Source organism: Bufo gargarizans, chromosome 5, assembly GCF_014858855.1.
Source record: "Bufo gargarizans isolate SCDJY-AF-19 chromosome 5, ASM1485885v1, whole genome shotgun sequence".
Classification (NCBI taxonomy): domain Eukaryota; kingdom Metazoa; phylum Chordata; class Amphibia; order Anura; family Bufonidae; genus Bufo; species Bufo gargarizans.
Window position 1 is genome coordinate 219,114,143 of NC_058084.1, and position 17,618 is coordinate 219,131,760.

General features: G+C 42.7%; 1 protein-coding gene across 1 annotated transcript in view; it reads left to right on the top strand.

Moving 5' to 3' along the window:
• PKD1L1 (polycystin 1 like 1, transient receptor potential channel interacting) overlaps positions 1-17,618 on the top strand; it is a 405,256-nt gene that overhangs the window by 341,628 nt on the left and 46,010 nt on the right. Inside the window, exons 55-58 of the mRNA XM_044295257.1 lie at positions 5,360-5,443; positions 9,010-9,179; positions 9,299-9,533; positions 14,358-14,462. Coding sequence (XP_044151192.1) covers positions 5,360-5,443; positions 9,010-9,179; positions 9,299-9,533; positions 14,358-14,462 — 594 coding nt within the window. The remainder of the gene's footprint in view (positions 1-5,359; positions 5,444-9,009; positions 9,180-9,298; positions 9,534-14,357; positions 14,463-17,618) is intronic.

Sequence of the window (17,618 nt, forward strand, 5' to 3'; positions counted from 1 at the left end):
GCTGCAGCACTGATGTGCATTCTGACAGAAGCATTGCGCTGCTGTCAGATTACACGCAAGTCGGTGTATGCGGCGCTGCAAGACGAGATTTCTCCTCTGCAGTAACAGATACGTTTGCCGAGGCATACGAGCTGAGGAGGAGGCGGCGTTCCTATGCTTTGGCAAACACTTTGTATATAAAAAAAAAATCCCGGCAATGATTTATTCATCCACATCGATTGATGTGAATGGAGAAATCTGGTTTGCCAGGGCATACGAGCTAAGTGGGTATGGATGTTGGGCGGAGCTCCTATGTCCTGGCAGACGCCTTTCCCCTCCTTTTTTTTTTTTTTGTCAGAGATTTTTTCATCCACATTGATCGATGCGAATAATGAAATCTGTGACGTTCATTTTTTTCTTTCAGCCCAGAGGCTGAACGGAAAAAAAAATCTCATTACCTGTATGCTCAATATAAGGAGAATAGCAGAAACTCCTAATGCTGGCCATACATGTAATGATTGCGGAGACCCTCAAATGCCAGGGCAGTACAAACACCCCACAACTGACCCCATTTTGGAAAGAAGACACCCCAAGGTATTTGCTGAGGGGCATATTGAGTCCATAAAAGATTTAAATTTTTGTCCTAAGTTAGCGGAAAGTGAGACTTTGTGAGAAAAAAAAAAAAATTCCGCAAACTTTTGCCCAAAAAAAAAAATTCTATGAACTTGCCAGGCCCCTCATTGAATACCTTGGGGTGTCTTCTTTCCAAAGTGGGGTCACATGTGGGGTATTTATACTGCCCTGGCTTTTTAGGGGCCCTAAAGTGTGAGAAGAAGTCTGGGATCCAAATGTCTAAAAATGCCCTCCTAAAAGGAATTTGGGCACCTTTGCGCATCTAGGCTGCAAAAAAGTGTCACACATCTGGTATCGCCGTACTCAGGAGAAGTTGGGGAATGTGTTTTGGGGTGTCATTTTACATATATCCATGCTGGGTGAGAGAAATATCTTGGTCAAATGCCAACTTTGTATAAAAAAAATTGGAAAGTTGTCTTTTGCCAAGATATTTCTCTCACCCAGCATGGGAATATGTAAAATGACACCCCAAAACACATTCCCCAACTTCTCCTGAGTACGGCGATACCAGATGTGTGACACTTTTTTGCAGCCTAGGTGGGCAAAGGGGCCCACATTCCAAAGTGCACCTTTTGGATTTCACCGGTCATTTTTTACAGATTTAGATTGCAAACTACTTCTCACACATATGGGCCCCTAAATTGCCAGGGAAGTATAACTACGCCACAAGTGACCCCATTTTGGAAAGAAGACACCCCAAGGTATTCCGTGAGGGGCATGGCGAGTTCCTAGAATTTTGTATTTTTTGTCGCAAGTTAGTGGAATATGAGACTTTGTAAGGAAAAAAGAGAAAAAAAAAAATCATCATTTTCCGCTAAAATTGTGACAAAAAAAAAATTCTAGGAACTCGCCGTGCCCCTCACGGAATACCTTGGGGTGTCTTATTTCCAAAATGGGGTCACTTGTGGCGTAGTTATACTGCCCTGGCAATTTAGGGGCCCATATGTGTGAGAAGTACTTTGCAATCAAAATGTGTAAAAAATGGCCTGCGAAATCCGAAAGGTGCACTTTGGAATATGTGCCCCTTTGCCCACCTTGGCAGCAAAAAAGTGTCACACATCTGGTATCGCCGTACTCAGGAGAAGTTGGGGAATGTGTTTTGGGGTGTCATTTTACATATACCCATGCTGGGTGAGAAAAATATCTTGGTCAAATGCCAACTTTGTATAAAAAAATGGGAAAAGTTGTCTTTTGCCAAGATATTTCTCTCACCCAGCATGGGAATATGTAAAATGACACCCCAAAACACATTCCCCAACTTCTCCTGAGTACGGCGATACCAGATGTGTGACACTTTTTTGCAGCCTAGGTGGGCAAAGGGACCCACATTCCAAAGTGCACCTTTTGGATTTCACCGGTCATTTTTTACAGATTTTGATTGCAAACTACTTCTCACATATATGGGCCCCTAAATTGCCAGGGCAGTATAACTACGCGACAAGTGACCCCATTTTGGAAAGAAGACACCCCAAGGTATTCTGTGAGGGGCATGGCGAGTTCCTAGAATTTTTTATTTTTTGTCGCAAGTTAGTGGAATATGAGACTTTGTAAGAAAAAAATAAAATAAAAATAATCATCATTTTCCGCTAACATGTGACAAAAAATAAAAAGTTCTATGAACTCACTATGCCCATCAGCAAATACCTTAGGGTGTCTACTTTCCGAAATGGGGTCATTTGTGGGGTTTTTCTACTGTTTGGGCATTGTAGAACCTCAGGAAACATGACAGGTGCTCAGAAAGTCAGAGCTGCTTCAAAAAGCGGAAATTCACATTTTTGTACCATAGTTTGTAAACGCTATAACTTTTACCCAAACCCTTTTTTTTTTTTTGCCCAAACATTTTTTTTTTTATCAAAGACATGTAGAACAATAAAGTTAGCGAAAAATGTATATATAGATGTCGTTTTTTTTGCAAAATTTTACAGCTGAAAGTGAAAAATGTCATTTTTTTGCAAAAAAATCGTTACATTTTGATTAATAACAAAAAAAGTAAAAATGTCAGCAGCAATAAAATACCACCAAATGGTACCACCAAAGTGAGAAGAAAAGGAGGTAAAATTCATTTGGGTGGTAAGTTGCATGACCGAGCGATAAACGGTGAAAGTAGTGTAGTGCAGAAGTGTAAAAAGTGGCCTGGTCATGAAGGGGGTTTTAGCTAGCGGGGTTGAAGTGGTTAAAATCACAGAAAAAACAGCTTTTTATAAACAATTCAATGACCTCTTGGCCCCTTTCCATTGCGAGGGTTTTTAATAGGATCGGTCCAGAATCTCTATTCACTAGACAATCATTGGAAGCTCATATCAGCGTACTACCCAAACCGGGGAAAGATCTTTCCCTTTCTTCTAATTTCCGGCCGATATCATTGATCAATATAGACATCAAATTGTACTCTAAAATACTTGAAGATAGATTAGCCTCAATAATCCTAGATATTGTACATACAGACCAAGTTGGGTTTGTCCACGGGAGAGAAGCGAGAGACAACACGATTAAAACTTTAATCCTTACAGATATAGCAAGAAACAGTGCTTCCCCTCTCTGTCTGCTCTAAATTGACGCGGAGAAGGCCTTTGATAGGGTTCATTGGTCTTTTCTTGACTATACTCTACAACAAATTGGGATTGGCCCCAAGTTTCTAAATGGTATCCGTGCTTTATACTCAGACCCCACAGCCAAAGTAAGAATTAATGGACTTCTCTCTCCACCCATACCAATTCGGAATGGGACTAGACAGGGTTGTCCCCTTTCTCCACTTCTATATGTTTTGGTGATGGAACATTTGGCTATAGCCCTCCGTAAGAAGCCATCCATTCATGGCCTTACAGTTGAAAGTAAACAGTACAAGGCGGCATTATACTCTGATGACCTTCTACTGTATATCACTCAGCCACATATCTCCATTCGCTCAATTCTAAAAGAATTCGAAAAGTTCGGTCACTTAAGTAACTTCAAAGTCAACTACACAAAATCCGAAATTCTCAACGTAACTGTCCCCCGATTTTGCTAGTCTTTTGTCATCTTTCAAATTCAAACATCAATCTTCTGCCCTTAAATATTTAGGCGTCTACATACCAGCTGATAGTAGACAGCTTCTGAAGCTAAACTATTTCCCCTTGTTAGATAGGACGTTGAAGGACCTTGCGGCTTTTAATAAAAAGGAGCTATGGTGGTTTGGGTGAATTAATGCCCTGAAAATGGACACCCTGCCCAAATTTTTATATATATTTCAGGCAATCCCCCTTTCACCACCATCCTCCTTTTTTTCGGAAAGCGAAAACGGCATTCTCCCGTTTCATATGGGGACAGGGTAGCTTGCAGATAGGTTATTCCACATTTGTCAGATCTAAGTTACATGGGGGTGTAGGTTTACCGGACCTAAAGTTATGCCATACGGCTGCAGTACTTACCAGAGTGCTAGACTGGCAACACAACGAACACACGAAACAATGGGTAGGTTTGGAGCAAACTTTGTGCTCCCTCTCAAACATATTCCATGGTTTTCACCTGTAGACCGTCCACGGGTATCTAGTCATCACACATTATTACAACATACACTTAAAACATGGGATTCATTAACTCTTAGGGGGGTGGGTATCAGAAGACTTAGCCCGCTCACCCCTATTCTCCATAATCCAGCATTTCCTGCAGGGATGGGAAGGGATTCATTTCTAGGCATAAAGATCACAGATGACCCTCGCTTCTACCACCTGATGTTAGGGAATACATTCCCGTCTCACTCCTACGTGTCCACTAAATTTCCTGATAGTCCCCTGACTTCCTCTCTCTCTTAGTGGTATAATATGTCCCAAGTTGAGCTGAAACTATCATATTGTAAATCTCTCCATGTAATGGAGATCCACTTGTTCACCTTTCCCCCCCTCCCTCTACCCTCCCCCCCCTCTCCCTCCCCTTTTTCTTTTTTCTCTTCTTCTTTCCTGTTCTTTCTTCTTTCAGGAGCAGGTAAGTATGTTTCTCTTCAAAACTACGGCAGGGGGTGACCATAAAACGGTTAAAAGGTTTGACAACCCCTTTTAAATCTAACACTTTTATATGGAAATACTACTCCAGTTTTTATGTCACCCCCCTACAGGAGTTAGTTTGTGACTATCGTAGTGACATAGCTAACCTAGTCCACGTTCCAACCCCCTTTTTAAAACTAAGGTGGTATAAAATGCAAAAAGTCCAAATATTTGTGCAAATAAGGCCTTGTTCACATTTCCATGTCTTTTTGAATCAGTCTGTGAGTCATCCGTCAAGATGTACATGAAGGATCAGTGTTTGGTCCGTGTGTCTGTTTTTTATCCTCTGTGTGTCATCTATATTTCACGGATGCTTCTCAGCTGAAACTTAATTTCCAAAGCATCTCCTGTCAGTGGTCAGTGAAAAACAGACGTAACACAGATGCCATCTGTGTTGCGTCTGTGTTTTTTCGCAGTCCCATAGACTATAATGGGCGTGTTTGGTCTGCATCATAGACCAAAGTAGTTCATGCATCTGTGATCTTTTCACTGAAAAAAATAATGATATGTGAATAGACATTAAAATAAATGGGTACATGTGCTGTCGTGGAAAATGCTGACAGCACACACTTCAGTGAAAAATGGAAATGTGAATGAGACCTTAGCCCAAAAGGCTGCATAAACCCCATTTTGAAGCTCAAATTCTGGAGTACAGAGCGTGATAAATTCCCTTTATAGACTTTGCAAAGTTTGAATCGTTCTTAATTATTTGTTTCATGAATTTGCAGGGTGGAGCAATTGATGGGAAGTTCTATATAATAGGAGCTCCAGTAATGAGAAAAGTAGACATTGCAAATTATTCTGTATGTATGGTAAGTAACTAGAGATGGCTTTTAAATATACAAAATCTGGAACAATAATACCAAATGCATTAGCCCCTTCCCGATAAGCGGTGTACCACATGTACAGCGCAGCAGGACATGACTTGCTGTAAATGTATAGCGCTCTGATCTGGCGGGTGCAGGAGCGGCGCCCACTCGATTAGCGGCCGGGGCCTGGCTATTACTGACAACCGAGCCCCTGCTGTACAGGGAGTGCAGAATTATTAGGCAAATGAGTATTTTGACCACATCATCCTCTTTATGCATGTTGTCTTACTCCAAGCTGTATAGGCTCGAAAGCCTACTACCAATTAAGCATATTAGGTGATGTGCATCTCTGTAATGAGAAGGGGTGTGGTCTAATGACATCAACACCCTATATCAGGTGTGCATAATTATTAGGCAACTTCCTTTCCTTTGGCAAAATGGGTCAAAAGAAGGACTTGACAGGCTCAGAAAAGGCAAAAATAGTGAGATATCTTGCAGAGGGATGCAGCACTCTTAAAATGGCAAAGCTTCTGAAGCGTGATCATCGAACAATCAAGTGTTTCATTCAAAATAGTCAACAGGGTTGCAAGAAGCGTGTGGAAAAAACAAGGCGCAAAATAACTGCCCATGAACTGAGAAAAGTCAAGCGTGCAGCTGCCAAGATGCCACTTGCCACCAGTTTGGCCATATTTCAGAGCTGCAACATCACTGGAGTGCCCAAAAGCACAAGGTGTGCAATACTCAGACACATGGCCAAGGTAAGAAAGGCTGAAAGACGACCACCACTGAACAAGACACACAAGCTGAAACGTCAAGACTGGGCCAAGAAATATCTCAAGACTGATTTTTCAAAGGTTTTATGGACTGATGAAATGAGAGTGAGTCTTGATGGGCCAGATGGATGGGCCCGTGGCTGGATTGGTAAAGGGCAGAGAGCTCCAGTCCGACTCAGACGCCAGCAAGGTGGAGGTGGAGTACTGGTTTGGGCTGGTATCATCAAAGATGAGCTTGTGGGGCCTTTTCGGGTTGAGGATGGAGTCAAGCTCAACTCCCAGTCCTACTGCCAGTTTCTGGAAGACACCTTCTTCAAGCAGTGGTACAGGAAGAAGTCTGCATCCTTCAAGAAAAACATGATTTTCATGCAGGACAATGCTCCATCACACGCGTCCAAGTACTCCACAGCGTGGCTGGCAAGAAAGGGTATAAAAGAAGAAAATCTAATGACATGGCCTCCTTGTTCACCTGATCTGAACCCCATTGAGAACCTGTGGTCCATCATCAAATGTGAGATTTACAAGGAGGGAAAACAGTACACCTCTCTAAACAGTGTCTGGGAGGCTGTGGTTGCTGCTGCACGCAATGTTGATGGTGAACAGATCAAAACACTGACAGAATCCATGGATGGCAGGCTTTTGAGTGTCCTTGCAAAGAAAGGTGGCTATATTGGTCACTGATTTGTTTTTGTTTTGTTTTTGAATGTCAGAAATGTATATTTGTGAATGTTGAGATGTTATATTGGTTTCACTGGTAAAAATAAATAATTGAAATGGGTATATATTTGTTTTTTGTTAAGTTGCCTAATAATTATGCACAGTAATAGTCACCTGCACACACAGATATCCCCCTAAAATAGCTAAAACTAAAAACAAACTAAAAACTACTTCCAAAAATATTCAGCTTTGATATTAATGAGTTTTTTGGGTTCATTGAGAACATGGTTGTTGTTCAATAATAAAATGAATCCTCAAAAATACAACTTGCCTAATAATTCTGCACTCCCTGTATATCACATGATCTACCCTGTCAGGTGAAAGCTGTAAAAAAAAAAACTGTGCCAAAAAAGCCAAATAAGGGCACTTAGACTAGAAAGTACATACATGTTTGTGTCAAACACTGTATTCTGTATATACATACACAGAAACTTTTTTTTTTAAGTGGGTGGGGGGGTTGGCAGAAACACTGACTTCTTGATGTAGCCCCAAAGAAAGAAGTCACAAGGTGTTAGATCTGGTGATCATCAAGGCCAGTACAACTTTGCTGTGGTAGCCTGAGGCTTTCTGAATGCTCTGATGACTGCCATAGCAGTGTTCAATTTCCAGGGCTCAATGGAATATAATGAAACTCCCACAGGCTGCAATATTAAGTCATTGCAGTCTGTGCGAGAAGCGGTCAGACAATGACATGTTCAAGTACCCTACTGGGGACTATAAAAAAAACATGTAAAATGTTTAAAAAAGTTTTAAGAATATAAAAATAAATATAAAAATGAATTCTCCCCCTTTTCCCAGTATTGAAAATAAAAATACACAAAAAAAAAAGATCATAGGCATCACCCAGAATAACCATACTATTCAAATATAAGTGTATTTATCCAGTGCAATGAATGCCGAAACAAAAAAAAGAAATCATTGATTCACCATCTTTTGTCACTTTACCGCCAATTTTTTAAATAAAAAATTACCAAAAATTCATACGGTATCAATAAAACTACAAATTGCCCACAAACAATGAGTTTTACATAGCTCTATAGATGTAATTATATAATTATATAATAAAAATTATGGGTGTCAGAATATGGGGATGCAAAGAAAAAAAATCTGTTTTTCCACAGGTTTTTTTATTCTTACAGAAGAAAAACTATATATATATATATATATTTCAAGGAAAATGGCGGCACTGGTACAAATTCAGACGAAGTTAGTGTGCACGTCCCAAGGGGAATAGGCTTCTTACCCCAATGTATAAATCCAGAAAAACGGGCGGCACTCCAATGGATAAAAGTAAGTGAACCTTTATTCACCCAGCTGGTGCAACGTTTCGGCTCTGCACTTGAGCCTTTTTCAAGCTTGAAAAAGGCTCAAGTCCAGAGCCGAAACGTTGCACCACCTGGGTGAATAAAGGTTCACTTACTTTTATCCATTGGAGTGCCGGACGTTTTTCAGGATTTTTATATATATATATATATATATATGGTATTGCTGTAATTGTACTTACCTGCAGAATGAAGGAAACAGGTTAGTTTTACCGCTTAGGGAACGCTGTAAAAACAAAACCCATAAAACTGTGACGGAATTCCGGCTTCCCAATACATCATGTGCAATATAAAATGGATTCATTAAAAAGTACAGCTTGCCCCCCCTAAAAAATAAAAACAAGCCCTCACAGCACAGCTATCTGAACAGAAAAATAAAAATGTTATGGCTTCGGCAAGGCAGGAATTAAAAAACGAAAACGCAAAAATAGAATCCTAGAGGGATTAACTACACACCTACACAGTACAGACCTTCACTTTTTGAATCCTGATGAATGAAAAGCAGTCCTGTACTATTTCATGACTGCATTTACACTGCTTCAGTAAAACTTGGATTCATTTGAAGAAAAACACCGGATCTTTTCTTCATCCTATTTGAATCACCCTGTATTATAGCACTGAGCATTAACTCACTTCCAACAGCATCTTTATTTCAAGGTGTAGTACAAAAATAAAAATAAATATAAATAGTAGAGCTCATTGTGTCCTAAAAAGAAAGTGGTGATTACAATCCTATTCTCATTTTGTTTATCTACAGATTTCTTCATTATCAAGGTCAGACATTTCTGACTGTACTCTCCCATATCTGTCCAATGATTCAAAGGAAATATGTGATACCATGAAGATCCAACATAACAAGCTCCAACAATGTGGCAAGATTCACTGCTATGAAGAAAGAGGCCCAGTTATTAGTCTGGGCAGGTCAAGGTAGGGGTTACTACAATTCAGCTAACAATGCTAATTAGTATTGATTAAATTTATTAATTTTTCTTTAGTCTTTAATGTCTGCATTTTATACTATTACTTTTTTGTTGTTGTAATGATAGGACCGAGGCCTACTCAGCTCTGTGGAATATACGGAACCAACAATGGATAGATAGAAGAACAAGAGCATTTGTTGTAAAATTTCTTCTATATAACCCTCCAACAAATCTATTTACTATGGTATCACTGCTCATAGAACTACCTTTTTCAGGGGATATTATTACTTCAACACATATAGATTCCGTTAAAATCTACCAAATCACTGCACTCATGGATTATTTTATTATGGCGTTTGAGGTATTGTAATTCTTTTATATATCATGTTACCAAATATCTCTATGAATGTGCTTTACATATTAGATTGTATGCAAAAATGATATTGAACATAAAGAAGTTTTACAACAATTAACATTTAGGACATTTTCTTTTACTATCCCAAACATGTCTAAATGGTGGAAATTTGGCTGCTTAGACTGTCAAATATAATAGAAGAGATATTCCTCACTAAACGTCATGTGAGGTATGGGAACATTTTTGTCAAATTGATATATTATAAATGGTAATAGCTGGGAAAACACTTTAGCTCTGATAATCTTTTTCTATTGCTAAAAAGACTGTAAAAAGAGTTGACTTATTGGGAACAGGGAAATAACATAATAAAATGCAATAAAAGCTGTTCTTAAAAAAATAATTTTTTAAATAAATGGAAATCTAAAATTTTTCTTTTTTTTTTTTTTAGAAGTAATGAAAACGTGCCTCTAGGAGCAATAGGGGGTTGATGTTACACCTAGAGGCTAAACTTTCTCTGCCACACCCTATGAACTTTAACAGGGCTAGGCAGTGTAAACTTCGTCATGCCTGGCCCTGACTTCTCCTAAAGTCAATCAATGTGGAGAGGGTGGGGTAGTTGCAGAGAAAGCAGAGCCTGTAGGTGTAAGGCCCTTTTTCACTAGGACGTCGCGTGTGAGGGCCGGATAGGATGCGGGTGCGTCATGGGAAAATGCACAATTTTTCTGCGCGAGTGCAAAACGTTTTAATGGGTTTTGCACACGCTTGAGAATAATCAGCATGTTTGGTACCCAGACCCGAACCCGGACTTCTTCACAGAAATTCGGTTTTGGCTTAGGTGTTGTGTACATTTTATTATTTTCCATTATAACATGGTTATAAGGGAAAATAATAGCATTCTTAATACAGAATGCTTAGTAAAATAGGGATGGAGGGGTAAAAAAAATAAAATAATAAAAAAATTAACTCACCTCATCCACTTATTCGTGCAGCCTTGCTTCTCTTCTTTCTTCTTTGATGACCTGGGAGGAAAAGGACCTGTGGCGACGACACTGCGCTCATCACATGGTACATCACCATGAATAAATCTGCTATGGGTACTACCCTCTGTAGCGGAGGCACCAGTCTCCTGCTCCTCCTAATCATCCAATTTGCGCTGAGAAGACTGAGAGTGGGTCTGTCTATCACACTGTGTACTGTGTTCATAATTTCCACCATTCCACATGCAAAGCATCTGCCTTCATTGTGAGCAGCGAGCGTTTCAGTAGACACAGAAGTGGGATGGTTACGCTGATAATAGCGGCAACGCCGCTCACCATCTGTGTTGATTCCTCAAAGTTTCTTAAAACTTCAGAGGTCAGACTTCCATGCCTACTCCTCGCTTGTGAATAGCGGAAGCTGACTGGAAAGGCGATGACCATGTTGCAGCTGGTATTCCACTACTGCCCTCTGCTGCTCACAAAGCCTGGCCAACATGTGGAACGTGGAATTCCATCCCGTGCTCACGTCGCACAACAGTCGGTGAGCTGGCAATTGCAAGTGCTGCTGCAGTGTTGCCAGACCGGCGGCAGCTGTAGATGACTTTTGGAAATGGGCACACACGCAGCGCACCTTCACCAGGCAAATTGGGGTAGGTTTTGAGAAACCACTGAACCACTAAGTTGAACACATGGGCTAGGCATGGTATGTGTGTGAGCTTGCCGAGCTCCAAAACCGCCACCAAGTTACAGCCATTATCAGGCATAACCATGCCTGGTTGTAGGTTGATTGGTGAGAGCCACAGCTCAGTCTAGTTCCTTATACTCTGCCACAGCTCTGCGGCGGTGTGCTGTTTGTCACCTAAGCAAATTAGTTTCAGCACGGCCTGTTGCCACTTCCCCACAGCAGTGCTACACTGCTTCCATCTCCTGACTGGTGCTGCAAGATGTAAATTCAGAGGTGGAAGTGGAGGAGGAGAAGGGGGGGGGGGGGTTACAGCCATTAATGTAGGTGGTGGCGGAAATCCAGATGGAAGTAGGGCCCGCAATCCTTGGTGTCAATAGCACCTGTGCCATCTCAGGACACATGCTGGTGTAAGGCAGGGACTGCACACTGGGAAAAATAGTGGCGGCTGGGGACTGAGTAACGAGGGACAGCTGCCGCTATCAGGCGTCGGAAAGCCTCAGTGTCCTCAAGGCTAAATGGCAACATTTTCAGGACCAGCAATTTGGAAAGGTGTGCATTTAGTGTAATGGCCTGTAGGTGGGTGGCTGGGTATTTGCACTTTTGTTCAAAGGCCTTGGGTATGGACATCTGTACACTGCGCTGGGCCACAGAAGTGGATGTCCTAGCTGATGGTGCTTATGAAGGTCCAGGTGTCGGGCAGGGGGCATCCGAGCCTGAGTCTTGAACAGGGAATTGGCCAGCAGGTAACACAGGAGAAGAGGAGGCAGTGGTGTGACCCGCAGACACTGATTGTGGACTCAGGCGTTCGGCCCACCTATTAGGGTGCTTTGATGCCATGTGGCGGCTCATGCTGGTGAGGTTGCTAGTGTTCACGCCCCTGCTTATTTTGGTACGGCACAATTTTTTTATAGTCTGCACTTTCCTCAAAAAAGTGCCAGACTGCGGAACACCTACCGCTTGGCAAGGATGATTGCCGCAAGGGGGTGCTCCGGGGAACAGTTGCGGCCTGTTTGGTGTGGCCCACCTTCTACCTTTTGCCACCCCACTGCCTATTCCAGCCTGTTGCGGTGCTGTGGATCCCTTTCCCTCTGTACTGCTGTCCTCGCTCGGCTTACCACCTTCCCAGGCTGGGTCAGTGATTTCATCGTCCACCACCTCCTCTTCCACTTCCTCACTCTGGTCATCCTCCTGACTTGACCTAACAACAACCTCACTTATTGACAACTGTGTCTCATCCTCATCATCAACCTCTTGAGACACTAATTGCCGTAGACTTATTGGCAACTGTGTCTCATCATCGTCCTCATCCACCTCGTGAAACTAATTGCCATTCCCCACCGTCATCTTATTCTGACTGTGGATACCCAAGAGTTTGGGAATCAATGCACAAGAACTCCTCATGTCCCTCTTAAAGCGGGCTTGGCGAGAGGCTCAAATCAAGGAATGGCGCTGAAAAGAGCTCCTCTGAATATCCAGTTACCAGCGGCCAAACAATTGCGCTGAATGTCACAGATATTTAGGATGCGCAAATGTAACACAACAGATGTAGCAGAGGTTGTATTATAGTCAGCAGCAGCCAAATAATTGCACGGAATTTAGCGCAGGTTGCGCTAATAATATATATTGCAGCCAGATAAAACAATAGTCCTTAAAAGGACTTTTGGGTCTCTAGCACCTTTCAACAGTAAACCCTGCCTGAAAAATAAAAACTATTCCTGTCCCTACACTATCTGTCCCTTCTGCTGCAGCTCTCCCTGACTAAGGCTTAATGCACACGACCGCTGTGTGCATCCGTGGCCGTTGTGCAGTTTCCCGGGTTTTATTTTGCGGACCCATTGACTTTCAATGGGTCCGTGGAAAAATCGGAAAGTGCACCGTTTTGCAGCCGCATCCGTGATCCGTGTTTCCTGGCCGTGAAAAAAATATGACCTGTCCTATTTTTTTCACGGCCAACGGTTCACGGACCCATTCAAGTCAACGGGTCCGTGAAAAATCACGGATGCACACAAGATTGTCATCCGCGTCTGTGATCCGTGTCCGTGATCCGTGTTTTTTCCTATCATTTCAATGGCAAACTTGACTGAGATTTTTTTTTCATTTTTCATGTCCGTGGATCCTCCAAAAATCAAGGAAGACCCACGGACGAAAAAACGGTCACGGATCACGGACCTACGGACCCCGTTTTTGCGGACCTTAAAAAAAACGGTCGTGTGCATGAGGCCTAAGGCTGAGCCGAACCACGTGTCATCAGGTGCTTTATAGCACCCGATGACGTGTTCCGGCCAACCAATCACTGTAATGCCAGTAACCAACATGGCTACGGCATTTCAGTGAGTGCCAGTACTTCCCCACACGTTTATTGGCTGCGTAGCAGCCAACAAACGTGCAGGGAGGACTCCAGCATCAGCATGCTTGCCTAACACCATTCCTGACTCGTTTTTAACATTTCCCCTCTGTTGCTTGGACTTTAGCTGTCATTTAGCTGCTACCATTCAGGAGATATCACCATCTCAAGCAGCCCTCCCCCTCCAGTTAGCCACTTTTCTCACTGCCCAAGTTGGATTCAGTCAGCAAAGGAGGCAGTATGGACAATCACAATACATTAGTAAGATCCTTTTATTAACTTTCTCTACATGATAAATGCCATTTTCTGAGGTGAGACAACTCCTTCCTCTAAGGCCCCATGCACTCGACCATATTTTTTGTCCACTTCCGATCCGCATATTTTGCAGATCGGATGCAGACCAATCCAGTTCTATGGGGCCACAAAAGAGGTGAGCAGCACACAGTATGCTGTCCGCATCTGTGTGTTTGTTCTGCGGCCCTACAAAAAAGAAATAACATATCCTATTCTCCTCATTTTTGTGGACAAGAATAGGACATTTCTACAGGGTTTAGAAAAAATAGCTGCATGCACATGGCTGGAGTCCATGTTTTGCGGATCCACGGTTTGCAGACCACAAAAAACGGATAGTCATGTGCAGGAGGCCTTAATATTGGAAAAGAAAACACATTAATGTTGTTTTGAAGATTTGTAAATTCCTCACTTATGGTGTACAAATCTGTCTCTTAAACATGTATGGGGCCTCTATTTTACATGTTAAGGTATTTTAAGAAATTACATGAATGAGTCACATTAATATGTATGGATTCTGTATTTTTTGACAGCTGATGTACCTTGGAATGATTCTTATTATTTTTTATCTACAAATGAATATTATGATTCAGAGGGGAATCAGAAACTATTGGCAAGAACCATGGAACTGGGTAGAGGTATGTCATACTAATTATTTTTGTGAATTCAAATTTTTCAGGTTTACTTTTGAGATAACTTTGGCCCCATTCACATCTCCATTTAAGAGATCCAGCTGCCTGTTGGCCGGACAAAACACCATTGCATGCAACGATTTTTCTGCGGCAGAAACCCAGCATTTATGACAATCGTCTGCAGTCAATGAGGATCCAGTGATGAAGTCGAGTATCCGGCAGACTGTTCCAGCTCAGAGCAGCCTGCTGGATCTTGCAAAGATGTGAACAAGGCTTTAATTTCTTTCATAATAGCTCAACTCACATTTGCTAAAATACATCTTTTGAGATGAGTTGAAAATAGGGAATTGAAAGTGATGTTTTCAAAGACATAGGTCATGTTAAAGGGGTTGTGCAGGCATATATAATGATGAGAGGAGGTGGCACTCCATGCGAGCACTGCTTCCTGTTCACTACACTGTGCATCATCCCGGAGGTTTCGGCGATGCAGTGTAATGACAAGTATTCACTCCATTCGCTTGAATGAGGCAAGTACTTGTAATTACACTATGCTACTGCACTTCAAACAGCTGATTGGCGGGGGTGCTTGGTGTTGGACCCCCGCTGATCAGATATTGATCACCTATCCTGACGATAGGTCATCAATATAAATGTACATGAACAGAATATAAACTGAGACTAAAACGGGTATAGTAGCAAAATATATATATACTTTATTAAGTGATACATCCCCCAAAAGAAGGCATTGTAGCCGAAACGCGCGTCGGTGTACGTGGCTTTCCTGAGTTGGACAGATTTCTATCCTTATGGGTATGTTACTTTTTGTGTGAGGCTACCTTTTGTTGCAATCATCACCTTTTTTGTGGTATAATCAGCTACCTTATGTAAGCTGTGGGGGTTGATCTCTGGGATCCCTGTTTCCACTCTGTGGATGCGGGCATCTGGGTGATTCATCCCTGCTACCTCTTTTTTATATATGGCTCTATTGCACGTATTGGCAACAGCCTTATTTGCCCTATGATACCTACGTGCATGCTTACACATACATATAGAGTCTGATTCTCTACCCATGAGACAGATGACACTATGTGTATCGTTATAGGACCACTTAAGTGATTGATTGTCATTCATATATGTGACCACCAAGGTGATTGATTGCTTTGTGCATATGTGTCTTCACGTGGGATTTTGTTACAGTGCACAGGCAGTTTTTTTATCCATGTGGAGACATATAGCTACATATTAGTACTGTCTTGATACTTGTGTCATTTATAGACATTTATCACGCGGGTGCAATGCGTTTTGCACGCACGTGATAAAAAACTGAATGTGGTTTAACCCCTCAATCCACATTTTAGTAACCATTCTGTATTAAGAATGCTATTATTTTCCCTTATAACCATGTTATAAGGGAAAATAATACAGTGAATTGACTTTAATGAGGTCCGGGGTTGCTTTCATCCCTATAATCTCCTAGCAACCATGTGTCAAAATCGCACTGCATCCGCACTTGCTTGCGATTTTCACGCATTCCCATTCATTTCTATGGGGCCTGCGTTGCATGAAAAGCGCAGAATATAGAACATGCTGCAATTTTCACGCAACGCACTAGTGATGTGTGAAAATCACCGTTCACCTGCACAGCCCCATTGAAGTTAATGGGTCCGGATTCAGTGCGGGTGCAATGCGTTTACCTCACGCAGACCTGCTGTTTGCGGGCTGCAATACAGCCACGGCCGGGCAATGGCCGTGTGCACGAGGCCTAAAGCTGGGTTCACATCACGTTTTCGCCCTCCGTTTAACGTATAGTTTAGGGAGGAAAAGGATTCAAAAGTGCAGCACAACACATTTTTATATCCTGTAGTGTCCGGCAAAAAACATTTTGTTTGCAATGCAACTCTATAGTAGTGGATGCCACTGTATGGCATCCGTCCGATGCATCCGTTTAACGTTTGTTTTTTGTATACTTTAAATGTAACACAGAAAAGTGATGTGAACTCAGCCTAATACCTCATTCACACGTCAGTGTTTTGGTCCGTGATTTCCATCAGTGATTGTGAGCCAAAACTAGGCGTAAGGCCTCATGCACGCGACCGTTGTGTGCACCCGTGGCGTTGTTCCGTTTTCTGTGATTTTCTGTGGACCAATTGACTTTCAATGGGTCCGTTGAAAACTCGGAAAATGCACCGTTTTTCAACGGCCTCCGTAATCCTTGTATCCTGTCCTATTTTTTTGACGGACAACGGTTCACGGACCCATTCAAGTCAATGGGTCCGTGAAAAAACACGGACGCACACAAGATTGGCATCCGTGTCCGTGATCCGTGTCCGTAGGTTACTTTCATACAGACGGATCCGAAGATCCGTCTGCATAAAAGCTTTTTCAGAGCTGAGTTTTCACTTCGTAAAAACTCTGATCCGACAGTATATTCTAACACAGAGGCGTTCCCATAGTGATGGGGACGCGTCAAGTTAGAATATACTACGAACTGTGTACATGACTGCCCCCTGCTGCCTGGCAGCCCGCAAAATTAACCCCTCAGGTGCCGCACCTGAAGGGGTTATTTGTGCGTATGATAGCCCCCTGTAAGAGATCAGGGGCTGCCAGGCAGCAGAGGGCAGACCCCCCTCCCTCCCCAGTTTTAATTTTATTGGTAGCCCCCCCTCCCTCTATTGTATTAATATCATTGGTGGCCAGTGTGCGGCCCCCCTCCCTCCCTCTATTGTATTAATATCATTGGTGGCCAGTGCAACCCCCCGGCCCCCCCTCCCTCCCTTTATTGTATTATCATTGGTGGCCAGTGTGCAGCCCCCCTCCCTCTATTGTATTATCATTGGTGGCCAGTGTGCGGCCCCCCCGCCCCCTCCCTCTATTGCATTATCATTGGTGGCCAGTGTGCGGCCCCCCCTCCCTCCCTCTATTGTATTAATATCATTGGTGGCCAGTGTGCGGCCTCCCCCCCCCCCCCCCCCCCGATCATTGGTGGCAGCAGAGAGTTCCGATCGGAGTCCCAGTTTAATCGCTGGGGCTCCGATCACTAACCATGGCAACCAGGACGCTACTGCAGTCCTGGTTGCAATGGTTACTTAGCAATATTAGAAGCATCATACTTACCTGCTGCGCTGTCTGTGACCGGCCGGGAGCTCCTCCTACTGGTAAGTG